This window comes from Garra rufa, chromosome 6 (genome assembly GCF_049309525.1).
Source record: "Garra rufa chromosome 6, GarRuf1.0, whole genome shotgun sequence".
NCBI lineage: Eukaryota > Metazoa > Chordata > Actinopteri > Cypriniformes > Cyprinidae > Garra > Garra rufa.
The window spans coordinates 54,905,507-54,918,958 of NC_133366.1; the positions used below are offsets into that span (position 1 = coordinate 54,905,507).

The 13,452-nt window shown below is 33.3% G+C and overlaps 1 protein-coding gene across 1 annotated transcript; it reads right to left on the bottom strand.

The window, feature by feature from the left end:
* Position 1: 1 nt before the first annotated feature.
* cenpq (centromere protein Q) lies at positions 2–11,258 on the bottom strand. Its single transcript, XM_073842381.1, has 8 exons — positions 11,148–11,258; positions 9,007–9,061; positions 3,653–3,746; positions 3,492–3,560; positions 3,277–3,406; positions 3,078–3,197; positions 2,907–2,984; positions 2–167 (listed from the first exon to the last, which is right to left on the bottom strand). The coding sequence occupies exons 1-8, from the start codon at positions 11,232–11,234 to the stop codon at positions 15–17; spliced, it is 786 nt and encodes a 261-aa protein (XP_073698482.1). The 5' UTR covers positions 11,235–11,258; the 3' UTR covers positions 2–14.
* Between the last annotated feature and the right edge of the window lie 2,194 nt (positions 11,259–13,452).

Consider the following 13,452-nt stretch of genomic DNA (forward strand, 5'->3'; position numbering starts at 1 on the left):
TTTGTCTGTGAAGGTCAGTCCAGGGCTGTGTCTCTATGAGCTGCTTGCACTGCATCCACCTGTTTATGTGCGAGCTCCAGAAAGGCCCTGACATCCTCGAGGACAGGAGCCGTCTGAAGCGTTCTGACCACCGCCGGAGGATCTGGGATGATCTTCATGAGGTGCTCCTGAAGGACCAATCACATGGGAGACAGTATTTCAGGGTTAACACTGCAAAAAATGCCTTTCTAACTTAGATTTTTAGGGCCCGAGCCCAAAAGGGCGAAGGCCCTCTTGTTCTTCTAAGGATTCTTATTAGGGCACAAGCCCAAAGGGGGCGAGTAATATCAAGTTAGCTCAGAATTGGTATCCTGAGGTACAAATAGAAAATCAAAAGGAGAATAATTAGCATAGCTGCTGTTCATAACATTTCAGGCAGCCATGTGCATTTGATCAGATGTAACTAAAGTACAAAGTTATGAGATACATTATATGAATGTTTGGCTTAGATAAAGCAGTCCTGCATAAAATACAACTTCGTTTTTTTATCTTATGTAGTAATGAAAGGTGTAAAGGTAAATATTCTTCATCATCGCAAAATGCCCTTAAAACAAAAAGAAAAAATACATGCTCAAAGTGCAGAAGCTATGCATAAAAGTTTTATATCATGGTGTTTTAGGAGCATTTAGTAGTGTGCAAAATGATATATTGTAGAAGTATAGCTAATAATAACAAGCAAGAAAAATCCAAACTGGCAGAGTTTTCCTGATGCCATCGGGATGGCGACTGCGCAGATGGCGAGGGCCCGTTCATCGCTGCTTGCAGCTTTAATTTGTCTTGTTTCCAGCCAAAATATCTAAAAATTCTTAAATCAAAAATTATTTTCTAGACAAGTAAAATTTGTCTTGTTTTCAGGAAAAACAAGTCAAAATTAAGTGTTTTTGCTTGAAACAAACTAAATAATCTGCTAATGGGGTAAGAAAAAAAATCTTATTTTAAACTGAAAACCCATTGGCAGATTATTTTCCTCTAAGCAAAAACTCACTTAACTTTGACTAGTTTTTTTTCTGAAAACAAGAAAAATGTTTTTACTTGTTTAGAAAATCCTTCTTGATTTAAGAATTTTTAGATATTTTGGATGGAAACAAGACAAAAAATCTAAGTAAGAAAAGCATTTTTTGTAGTGTATGATTAAAACAAAAACAAATATCTGCCAATGGAGTCAGAAAAACCTCCATTCCAATGCCAGATACTTGTTCTTAAGCATAAATCACTTCATTTTGTTCAAATTCTCAGTAAAACGAGATTCATTTATCTTCATTTTGCATCTTACATAACTGTATCTTGATTTAAGGATGTTTAGATATTTATATTGAGCAAGAAAAAAATATCTAGGAAGATAATTGTTTTTTGCATTGCATCCAAAATTTAATGACTTAAGAATGTAGGACTGTCTGCTTTGATTTGAGACCTTTTAAGGCCTTCATCTATGAAAGGGCAAATGAAGACTTTGGTAAATCAGCACATGGTCCAAAATGCAAATACTCCTAAAAACAGCCATTCATTTTGGATCGCAGTTGCTCATTTGTTGTGACTAGCAAAAGCATATTGCACAACATTTGCAAAAAGCACCCTTTTCAGTGTTGAAACTGCTTTTTCTGAGAACATTGCATCAAGTCTGTCTGTATAACTTTGTTAAGGCAAGTTTCTCAACATGTGTTTTCAGTTCTGTGCACACTATAGGGTGCATTTCTGTGAAGATGTGGTGAAGAGGGTGTTAAAACCTCACGCTGTGCTTGTCATTTGGACACCCTATGTAGTCGCCACAAAAAAAAAAGCGGACTCAGCCTGGGAACCAGGCTATACTCATTATGGCTGATTCATTATGTACACATTAAGCTTTAAGGCTTTTGAGACTCCCTAGTCAGTAATGTTTTAATGATCAAGAGAGATACAATAATCCAAAACACTACTTGTGGTTAATGTGAAAACCAAAAATGAATTGCAAATTGACAAAACCAATAGTGATATTACTCAGATCACAACCAGACGAACAAAACAACTCAAAGGTCATTTAATTCACATAATCCAATATGTGAGATGTAAACTCAGAAATATGAGAAAAAAAATGCAGAATTGCAATTCTGAGGGAAAAAACAAGTCCAAATTAACTCAGAATTGTAAGTTAATAACAAGCAATTCTGAGAAAACAAATGTAATCCAAAATGCAAAATAAAAACTAATACAAGAAATGCAATAAATAAATGCCGAACTAAATCATAAATTCACGATCCTGTGAAAAATGTCACAATTGCAAATTCCGTGTTTATTTCTTATTCCATCGAATTTTTCTAATTTCTTATTTCAGTCAAATTTTGTATTCCATTATTCCAACAAAAAAGTCAGAAATGAAAAATATAAACGTGTAATTGCAAGAGTGTACTTTTGAGATATAAACTCAGAACTGCAAGAAAAAGGTCAGAATTGTAAGATAAAAATGCGCAACTACCTTTAAATTTATTTTATTCTGTGGTGGAAATGGAGTTCCAAAGTAAGCAAATACTAACATTAGGGCTGCTCGATTATGCCAAAAATCATAAAAATGATTATTTTGGTCAATGTTGTAATCACGATTATGTGTCGGTCTGGAACTTTCTATGATTGTTAAATTTAAAGATAGCAATACATCTCTCTTTCGTGCTTTTAAAAACACAACATCAAATAAAAATTAATGATTCAAGCACCATTTGATACTAAATTGCTCAACTGTCAAATAAATAAATCCATAATGCAAAAGAACTTGACAGGTCTATAAACAAAAATGTTCTCTTTAAGTAAAACCTCATTTATCATTTGATTTTGGGCTTAAGCAAGCAATCTCAACTAGATAACAGGTTTAATCTGACCAGAAGTGTAGTGTGATGTACCTGTAGCGTCGGCTCGTTGGCTGGGCGAGACGGTAAAGCAGAAAGACACAGGACTGTCTGATCTGACAGCTGGAGAAACTGGAACAGATCAGAGTCAAACACCAGGATTAAACAACAACTATCAGTAAAAGCCATGAGTAAAACCAGATGTGTGTCAGCAAATCACTGAACCTCTTGTGCCTGGTCCTCTTCATCCTCTAGTTTGCTTCTCATTATCCTGCATTTCTCCTCCAAGCTATCCATCTGCACCTCCATCTCCTCTAGAGTGCTCACAATCGAGCACACGTTCTCCTAAACACACAAAAGTTAATAAGCAGCTACGTCTTGATCAACCGATCAACCGATCATCGTGATTCTGCTCGTTCATCACCTCCAAAGACTCAAGAGTCTTCCTGCCTTGCTCAGACTTCTTACTCTCTGTTCTGAACTGATGGGACACGTGCATCACGTCTCCATGTTTCCTCGGGGGAACAGAAAGCTGTGCACACTTAGCCAGGAACCTGTGAAAACATACTGTATTATAAAAGAGTTAACCCTGAAATGCTGAGGAAAAAAATAGGGGATATTTGGCAGAATGTCTCTTACTGGTCTTTAAGGAGGTTGAGATGTTTCTGCGATTCTTCTTTTTCTTTGCTTTTCAACGCCAGTACAGATCTGGGTCAAAAGCATGAAAAAACATCACAATCAGATTGTGATGATAAAGCAATCTGCATGCACTTGTAATTATTACGTAACATGTTACTCACAGAACGGACAAACCGAGCATGTTCTCCAGAGACAGTAGGGAAGACTTGGTCAGCGGCTTCCAGTTTGCCTTATTCTTACTCTTTACAGCCATCGCTGAGGTTTTAACAGAAAAAAAGTTATCACTGTAAAACAACAGACTGATATATTCAGACATAATACAGAATTTGAAATAAATAATTAAACTAAAAATGACAATGTTGATCATTTTGATGACATCTCAGACCTCATTCACATTTACATTAGGCATACATTCTTCATCAATTATTTTTTAATCAATTAACATGAATAGACACACCTTTTAAAATATTAACACATTTTTATAGTATTTATTGATTTTTTTGTGCATGTGTCATTTGTTTTGCTTTTATGTCTATATAGTTTTTAATAATTTTTATTTTAGTTTCAGTTTATTTTAGTGCACTAATTAAAAAAGAGAAATGTTGAAAGTTGATTTTATTTCAAGTAACAAAAATGTGAGTTTTAATTAACTATAATAAATCTGCTGCAATGTAAATATACTTCACCGAAATATATACTTATAAAAACCTGTAATTGTTGCAGTACTCAGATCATAACCAATTGAACAAAGCAACACAAAGGTCATCTTATTTGGCAGAAAAGTCACTCAAATATGTCCCATTTCACTCAAATTCAAAAGAAAATGGAAAGAAAATATTTAGCATAAAATGAAATCTATTTTTAAAACCATTAAGCATTGTGATACTGTTATGTGGCAAATAATCACATTTTTCTTGTAAATTATTACTGCAGCAATGCAACAAAACCTGTGATCTTGAAATTTTCAGGGTTTCTCATTAGTCTCATGTTTTATGAAAACTTTAAATAAAACTTTTTTTCTTCACAATTCTGAGAAAAGTCTAAAATGTAAGATGTTAACTCAGACGTGAGACATAAATGCAGAATTGAAAGATATTAACTCAGAATTATTAGTTTATAACAAGCAATTCTGAAAAAAAATCCACAATGCAAGATAAACTCATACAAGAAATTCAATCAAGTAAATTACAAATTGCATGTTTATAACTTGTCTGAAAAATAAACTAAAATTTGCAAAAAAAAAAAGTTTGAATTGTGAGACAAAAGACACAATTTTAACTATTTTTATTCCATGGTGTTAAAAAAAAAACTGAAGATATAAAATATATAGCGTAAGAGTGTATATCGAAAATAAAGCTATTTTATTAGTTTAACAACATTTCCAACATTATTTTTGACTTTAAATTTTAAATTATAACACATTTAGAGTGAAATTCTGCATCAAAGTGATGATATCTCAGATCATTATCTAGTCTCATGTATACTCCAGATAACTAAATCTGTAAAATTAACTCCTCGGTATAAATACGGTAGAACCATTACTTCTACCACAAGAGACTGCTTTGTAAGTAATCTTCCTGATTTATCTGAATTCCTCAGCATATCCGATAGCTCAGAAAAACTTGATGATGCAACAGAAACTATTGACTCTCTTTTTTCTAGCACTTTAGATATAGTTGCTCCTCTGCGTTTAAGAAAGATTAAGGAAAACAGTCCGACGCCGTGGTATACTGAACACACTCGCGCACTGAAGAGAGCACGACGAAAAATGGAACGCAGCTGGAAGAAAACAAAACTAGAGGTTTTCCGTACAGCCTGGCGTGAATGTAACATATCCTATAGAAAAGCACTAAAATCTGCTAGATCAGACTATTTTTCATCTTTCTTAGAAGAAAACAAACATAACCCTAGGTATTTATTCAATACAGTGGCTAAATTAACGAAGAATAAAGCACAAACAGACGTTGAGTTTTCCCAACAGCACAGCAGTAACGACTTTATGAACTACTTTACTACCAAGATAGATAGTATTAGAGATAAAATTGTAACTATGCAGCCATCCGCTACAGTATCAAATCAGATATGCTATAGATCTCCTGAGGAAAAATTCCATTCATTTTCAACTATAGGAGAGGAAGAGCTGTGTAAACTTATTAAATCATCTAAACCGACAACATGTATGTTAGACCCTATTCCATCTAAGTTACTAAAAGAGGTGCTTCCAGAAGTCATGGATCCTCTTCTGAATATTATTAATTCGTCATTATCATTAGGATATGTCCCCAAAACCTTCAAACTAGCTGTTATTAAGCCTTTAATTAAAAAACCTCAACTTGATCCAAATGAATTAAACAATTACAGACCAATTTCCAATCTCCCTTTTCTGTCAAAGATACTAGAAAAGGTAGTGTCCTCACAATTGTGTTCTTTCTTAGAGAAAAATGGTATCTGTGAGGATTTCCAGTCAGGTTTTAGACCGTATCATAGCACTGAGACTGCTCTTATTAGAGTTACTAATGACCTTCTCCTGTCTTCTGATTGTGGATGCATCTCTCTATTAGTGCTACTAGATCTAAGTGCTGCATTTGATACTATTGACCACAATATTCTTTTAAATAGACTTGAAAATTATGTTGGCGTTAGTGGTAGTGCACTGGCTTGGTTCAAATCGTACTTATCTGGCCGGCATCAATTCGTAGCAGTAAATGACGAGGTATCATATCAGTCACAAGTGCAGTATGGAGTACCTCAAGGCTCAGTATTAGGGCCATTACTTTTTACACTTTACATGTTACCCTTAGGAGATATCATCAGGAAACATGGTGTTAGCTTTCATTGTTACGCTGATGATACTCAGCTCTATATTTCTTCGCGGCCCGGTGAAACATACCAATTTGGAAAACTAACAGAATGCATAGTTGAAATAAAAAATTGGATGGCGAGAAATTTCTTACTGCTAAATTCTGAAAAAACAGAGGTGTTAATTATTGGACCTAAAACCTCTACAAGTAACAACCTAAAACACAGTCTAATACTAGATGGCTGCTCTGTAAATTCGTCGTCATCAGTTAGGAACCTAGGTGTCCTATTCGATAGCAATCTCTCCTTCGAAAGCCACATTTCTAGCATTTGCAAAACCGCATTTTTTCATCTAAAAAATATATCTAAATTACGACCTATGCTCTTGATGTCAAATGCAGAAACGTTAATCCATGCGTTCATGACCTCAAGGATAGATTATTGTAATGCTTTATTGGGTGGTTGTTCTGCACGCTTAATAAACAAACTCCAGCTGGTCCAAAATGCAGCAGCTAGAGTTCTTACTAGAACCAGAAAGTATGACCATATTAGCCCGGTTCTGTCAACACTGCACTGGCTCCCTATTAAACATCGTACAGACTTTAAAATCTTGCTAATTACTTATAAAGCCCTGAATGGTTTAGCTCCTAAGTACTTGAGCGAGCTCTTATCATATTATAGTCCTTCACGTCCGCTGCGTTCTCAAAACTCCGGCAATTTGATAGTACCTAGAATATCAAAATCAACTGCGGGCGGCAGGTCCTTTTCACATTTAGCGCCCAAACTCTGGAACAATTTACCTAACACTGTTCGGGAGGCAGACACAATCTGTCAGTTTAAATCTAGATTAAAGACCCATCTCTTTAACCTGGCCTACACTTAATACATTTCACAATCCAAATCCGTTAAAGGATTGTTAGGCTGCATTATTTAGGTCAACCGGAACCAGGGACACTTCCCAAAACACCTGATGTACTCGTTGCATCAGAAGAAGAATGCCATCTACGCTAATACTATTATCTTTCCTTCTTATTCCGAGGTCACCGTAGCCACCGATCATGTATCCAGATCAGACGTTCACTGCAGTCCCCCGGATCCAGTCTGTACCCATCAGCACCTAGAGATATCCTTTACAGCCCTGAATGTCAGCAGAGACCACATCAACTAGATGAGCCCCAGAGACAGATCATCAGTGAAGACCCCATCACCTAGACGGCCACCGACGCAAGACTGCGAAAACCAGATGAGTCCTCTCCAATCTGATTTTGTGGCAACTTGGAACTCTTGCACCTACATTAATATTAATCTGTTTGTTTCTTATTCCCAGGTCACCATAGCCACCAGATCCAGTCCGTACCCAGATCAGATGGTCACTGCAGTCCCCCGGATCCAGTCCGTACCAAGAGGTGGATAAACACCTACAGCCGAATGTCAGCGGATACCGTGTCAACTAGATGAGCCCCAGAGACAGATCATCAGAAAGAACTCCTACCCTAAACAGCCACCGGCACAAGGCCATGGGAACCAGATGAGTCCTCTCCAATTTGACTTTGCTGCAATATGGAACTTTTGCACTTTTATTGACATTTTATCTTATTATTTTAATACTGTAAGGTTGCTTTGACACAACTTGTATTGTAAAAAGCGCTGTATAAATAAACTTGACTTGACTTGACTTGACTTGACATTTACTGTTTGAACAGTGCAAGTTACATTTTTAGTTCACATATTCAGACTTTCTGAAGCCCACTTGATGGCAAGACACTGCAGGTGAATAGGGTAAAAAAATTAACAAATAGTTATCACCTCATGTACCCAGTTAATTGATTACATAGATAATTGCAAACATTTTTGTATTACAAGTTTTCTAAAATGTTATGTTTAATATGAAAATGAGGCATTATTTAATAAAATATGTGCTAATTTGCATAGATTTCTAGTACAGAAAGATAACACTGGATGAAGTCAGTTTCAAAATTCTTGTTTCATTTTTTTTTGACGTATTAGAGTCAAACGTTTTTACAGAGGGGATTATGAGTATCATTTTGTCACTCCATAATTCAGAAAACCATGTATTTTCTTACATTTTAGGGGAATAAAATGTTGTATAAAATCAAGCAAATTCTATATGAACAAATCCCTCTGTAAAAACCTTCAGGATATAGACAAGAATAAAAATTTAAAGTTTGGTGTGTGTAAGTGTTACTGAAGTGGAGATTTATGGCTCAGTGTAGGAGAAAAAAACTCATTTTAAGAAAACTGCCTTTAAAAATATGTATTATAATTGATAAAGTGCTATAAAAGAAACACTTAAAGCTGTCTTTTGGATGTTTTCTTTCCACTAGTCTGAAAAAACACTACGTAAAACTAAAAAGTCCAAAATTGCAAACTTGACAGGTCCATGAAAAAAGCTGTTTTGCCTGCAGTGACGTCAAATACAAGTACTCAGATTTCTCAGAGATATGGAGTAACAATTTCAATTTCACATGGATGTACTGTTCGTGATATTTTTGGCACTTACTGAAGTCTGATAGAATTGACATTTTCAGAGGAAAGAGGAAGCTTTTCAGTAGCTTATTGTTGTTGTTGGCAATCTTTCATTAGCAAGAAATTCAGAAACGCAGGTTGACAAATGAGTTTCAGAATAACTTCACCTTTCGCAACGAGTCTGCAGAAGCATTCAAGTACAGACATCTTACATCATTTCTCAACTTACCGCTGCGTTTCTTAGATGGCCCCGGAAGTGGACCTTCAGCACTGGCTTTGGACGTCTAGAAGAAAGCAAGAGTTATTTTAATCATATTTTCTGAATGAGATCTAATCCTTGTTTTCTACTAACTTTGGGCCCTGATTACAAAAAATAGTGTCTGTTTTGCTGGAGCACAGCACACTTTCTCACAAAATGTCATAGCATAGTAGCATTTTTACTTTCCACATCCATTTGTGTGGTGAAGAAGTCTTGTTTTACCCCTTAATCAGCTGAAAAACACCACAAAATGTCTCAATTCTCAACCTATTTCCACATGTGAAACTGAAAAGTTAAGACTAAGAAAGGAAATTTAAGAAATAAGCTGAAAACAACACAACAATACAGTCTCCAAATCTAAATGTTTCCAACAGACCTCTATTGCTTAATAAGTTGTCTTGAGAAATTGATCAAAATTCATTGTTTATGATTAACACAAAATCTGCAAATGGGCAAATATGGACATTGACAGAATTTTGTTATTGTTTTAAACAATGGTTTACAGACAAGGTTTAGACTAAACCAGAATTAGGACATTACGTAATTTTTATAAACGTGCCTTAGAGAAAAAAACATTACTGGTGTCCATCTTGAGACAAACAAAAAGGCATTGATATACTTTAAAATCAATCAAGATCAGTGCAAGTTTCTTCTTTCAGTTGAAACAGCTCAGACTTATGTTTTAGTCTGGGACTAGACTTAAGCCTTGTCTGTGAAACCATTGGAAACTCACTTAATTTTGCTCAATTTCTCAGAAAACAAAACTCCACCTGTTCATTTTGCATCTCCAGTAAATGTATTTTGATTTAAGATGTTTAGATATTTGTGTTGGAATACGAGGGAGAAATACAGAGGCAGATATTCTTTTTTTGCAGCGCACGCAACATTTAATGCCATGTTTAAAAAAAAAAATTAAACCTTCTGCTTCGATTTAAGACCTTTTAAGCCCTTAATTTGTCAATACAGGATTTAAGACACAGAAACCCTGCATATAATTTGAAACATTTAGCATAATTATTGCATTTTATCTAAGATTAGGGTTGTATTTTTAATGCGTAACATAACATATGAGTTAGAGAACTGAATATGAAACTTCAAGTTAAAAGTCCTGTGTATTACTTAATTCATATGAACACTGTATTTTAAAAGGAAAACAAATAGTATATTGATCGGGAAAAAAAACACCTTTGTGCTGATTACAATCTTTTCCAGATGCACTTTAGAAGTGACAGTATAACAAAAGACCAGATTTAGAATAACCAATTTTTTATTTTAGTATTAAATCTAAAATCAGGAAAACTATTGTCCTGATAAATGAATCTGACATTGTATGCATGTATTTAGATGTTAGTAATTGTAAAGTGGGACATAAATTCTTTATGTGGGTCAAAGACGTAAAAGCGTTTAAGCATAAAACAATAAGTGTAAGACTGCTTTAAATTGTTGTTTTTCCAAAAAAAAAAGTTTTCTGTTTAATTTCAGTGCATTTTTGTTGATGTCTTTCCCAGCAAAAAATAAACATCATACATTTTTTCCATAATTTACAGAAGACACCCACTAAAATGTCATTAGGTGTCAATCTTGGCAGGCATATTTACAAAAAAAATAAATTAAGGACATATTAAAAGATGAATTACTCCCACCCCAAATACTAATTAGTTGTAATTCTACATTTTTTAAATGTGCCACTATCCTAGGTTTCACCCATTTGTCAGTAAGAATGTTTTACTCATTTAAAACACGATAAAGTTTAATATGCTCCCTTATTCATTTATATATTTTAATATGCACAAGTCCAAATAAGCATGTTGTTTGAATTTTTACATAAATGTTGTGTTACACCTGAATGACAATGTAATATTATTTTAACCAAATATTGACATTTTACTTTCCAAAAACTTATTTGTAACCTTAAAACACTTTACTTACATTTAATGTGCTTTTTATGGACATAAAATCACTTGTAAAGTTGTAAAACGTAGCCATCTAAACATCTTTGACCCATGTATATTGAGATTAATATGAAAATTATATTTATACATTTTCAATAAAAGGCTTAAATGGCAAACAAAATAGTAAAATATGAATAATAATAATTAACTGCTTCTCACTTTATCAGTTTTGTGTGTGTTCCTCTCTGCGGTTCCTCTGGGGCCCCTTGTGGAGGCCCTTCCTGACCCTCTGGCTGGTTTCATCATCAAAAGCTGAACAGAAAAACACAAAACCAGAGGAAACCTCAAGCTAATGTTAAAAATACCTCTATATAGACTGATCACCAATGGAAAACAAACCAATGACATTAACGGATACCACAGTATTACATTGTATTGTTGTTTTTAGATACGATAAAGCTATTTTTAGATATGTAGCGCATTTATACCATAGTATTCTTTGTATACTATAGTAAAATACCATAGTATTCTTTATGGAACTATGTTATACGAATATGGTAAATAGAAAAGACTAAACTAAAGGAGAACGTCTACACAGCTTCGTTTATTATAATGAAAGTCACTTGTTTTTATCGCGTCGCGTCGTTTGCGCGGTGTATAAACAGCAGCTACTTTCTCTTTGAGTACAAACTGATGAGAAGAATGAGGGAAAATGTAACGATTGAGTTTAAAACAAACAAAACTCGCTAATTCGTCGTCTATTTACGACACGTCTACATGGACAGCCTCTTCAGTACTCACCAGATTCGCGCCACATTGTTCAAAGCGCGAACTGAAGTGCGCATGCGCGGAGACTGACACTTCCTACTTACGCAACGTGATGCTGCTTGTTATTTTAATTTTATTAAAAACACTCGTTTGCATTCATTTGTTCTTAAATCTGTATTATGTTTTTAAATGACCAAATATTTCATATAAAATTAAATAGAGTAGTATGGAAGCTTATTTTCGGCGTGGAATAAAAAATATATCATTGCGATTTTAACTCAGCTTCGTATTTTTTATTAATTTGAATCACATTTTATTTTTATATTTTACTTTACATTTTTAATTTTTGTATACTTTTTTAAATAGTTTTTGCCATTTTAGTAGTTTTTTTTTTTGTCTGTATAGTTTTTAATTAATATTTTTTTATCTAAGTTTGAGTTTATTTTAGTGCAATAAATTAAAATGAGAAATGTTGAAAGTTTTTGTGCTTCATTTCAGTTAACTTTTATTTTATTTCAAGTAACAAAAATGGTTTTAATTTCAGTTTAGTTAACTATAATACCCTTTACAGAAATAAATACTTAATAAACATCTGTAATTGCAGTTTGCTCCATATATAAATGGTAAATCAAGAGTGTTTTAATAGATTAATGTTTAGTATTATTATAGTGTATATGTTTTAGTGTATACAGAAAATAAAGCTTTTTTTCCCCCAAGAAAGATTTATTTTATGGATTGAACTATACATTTCCAACATTACTTTTAACTAACCTAACTCTAACCCTAATCCGAAAGTTTATAATTTAGTATTGTAAACTAGCAATTCTGAGAAGAAAAGTCTGAATTATGAGACATAAACTAACAACTGTGAGAAAAAAAGTCAGAAATCCTGTTTTTTTTCCAAGAAAGATTTATTTTATGGATAGATCAACATGTCCAACATTACTTTTAACTAACCTAACTCTAATCTGACAGTTTATGTTTTATATAAACTAACAATTCTGAGAAGAAAAGTCTGAATTATGAGATATAAACTAACAACTGCGAGGAAAAAGAATGTTTCACAGAAATGAAAAAATAAATTCACAATAATGTTTTTATATGTTATTGATGTTGTATTTCATGGTGGGGAAAAAATAATTGTAAAATAATTGTTTTAAAAATGTATATTATTGTATTCCATGACAAAAACAAACAAAAAAAAAGAGATGCAAAAATTCTGAAAAATCATCAATATAGCATGATAAATTAACAACTTTTTTTAATCTTGCAATTGCAAGACATTGACGCAAAGTTCAGAGAAATTTGAGAAATATATAAATAAAAATTAAAATGTAAATTTTTTTTTTAAATTCAACATTAACTGCGAAGAAATCATGGTTTTTTTTCCAAGAAAGATTTATTTAATGGATAGAACAACATTTCCAACATTACTTTTAACTAACCTAACTCTAACCCTAATCTGACAGTTTATAATTTTGTGGTTTAAACTAAAGTCTGAATTATAAAATATAAACTAACAACTGCAAGGAAAAAGTCAGAAATGTGAAAATTAACATCCACAGTAATGTTTTTATGTTTATGTTTTAATGTTTTATTTTATTTATGTTGTATTTCATGGTGAGAAAAAGTCAGAATTGTAAAATATATATTTTTAAATTAATATTATTATAATCCATGACAGAAACAAAAAAAGATGAGATGCAAACTCAGAATTTGGAAACAATAATCAATATTGCATGGTAAATAAACTACT

What these genes read in the sequence shown, in the direction of transcription:
- cenpq (XM_073842381.1), bottom strand. Translation starts at nt 11,234, where the DNA reads ATGATGAAACCAGCCAGAGGGTCAGGAAGGGCCTCCACAAGGGGCCCC. An exon ending in ACACACACAAAACTGATAAA is followed by an intron (nt 9,062 to 11,147) that starts GTGAGAAGCAGT and finishes GCTTTCTTCTAG; the next exon opens with ACGTCCAAAGCCAGTGCTGA. An exon ending in CCAACGAGCCGACGCTACAG is followed by an intron (nt 168 to 2,906) that starts GTACATCACACT and finishes TTGGTCCTTCAG; the next exon opens with GAGCACCTCATGAAGATCAT.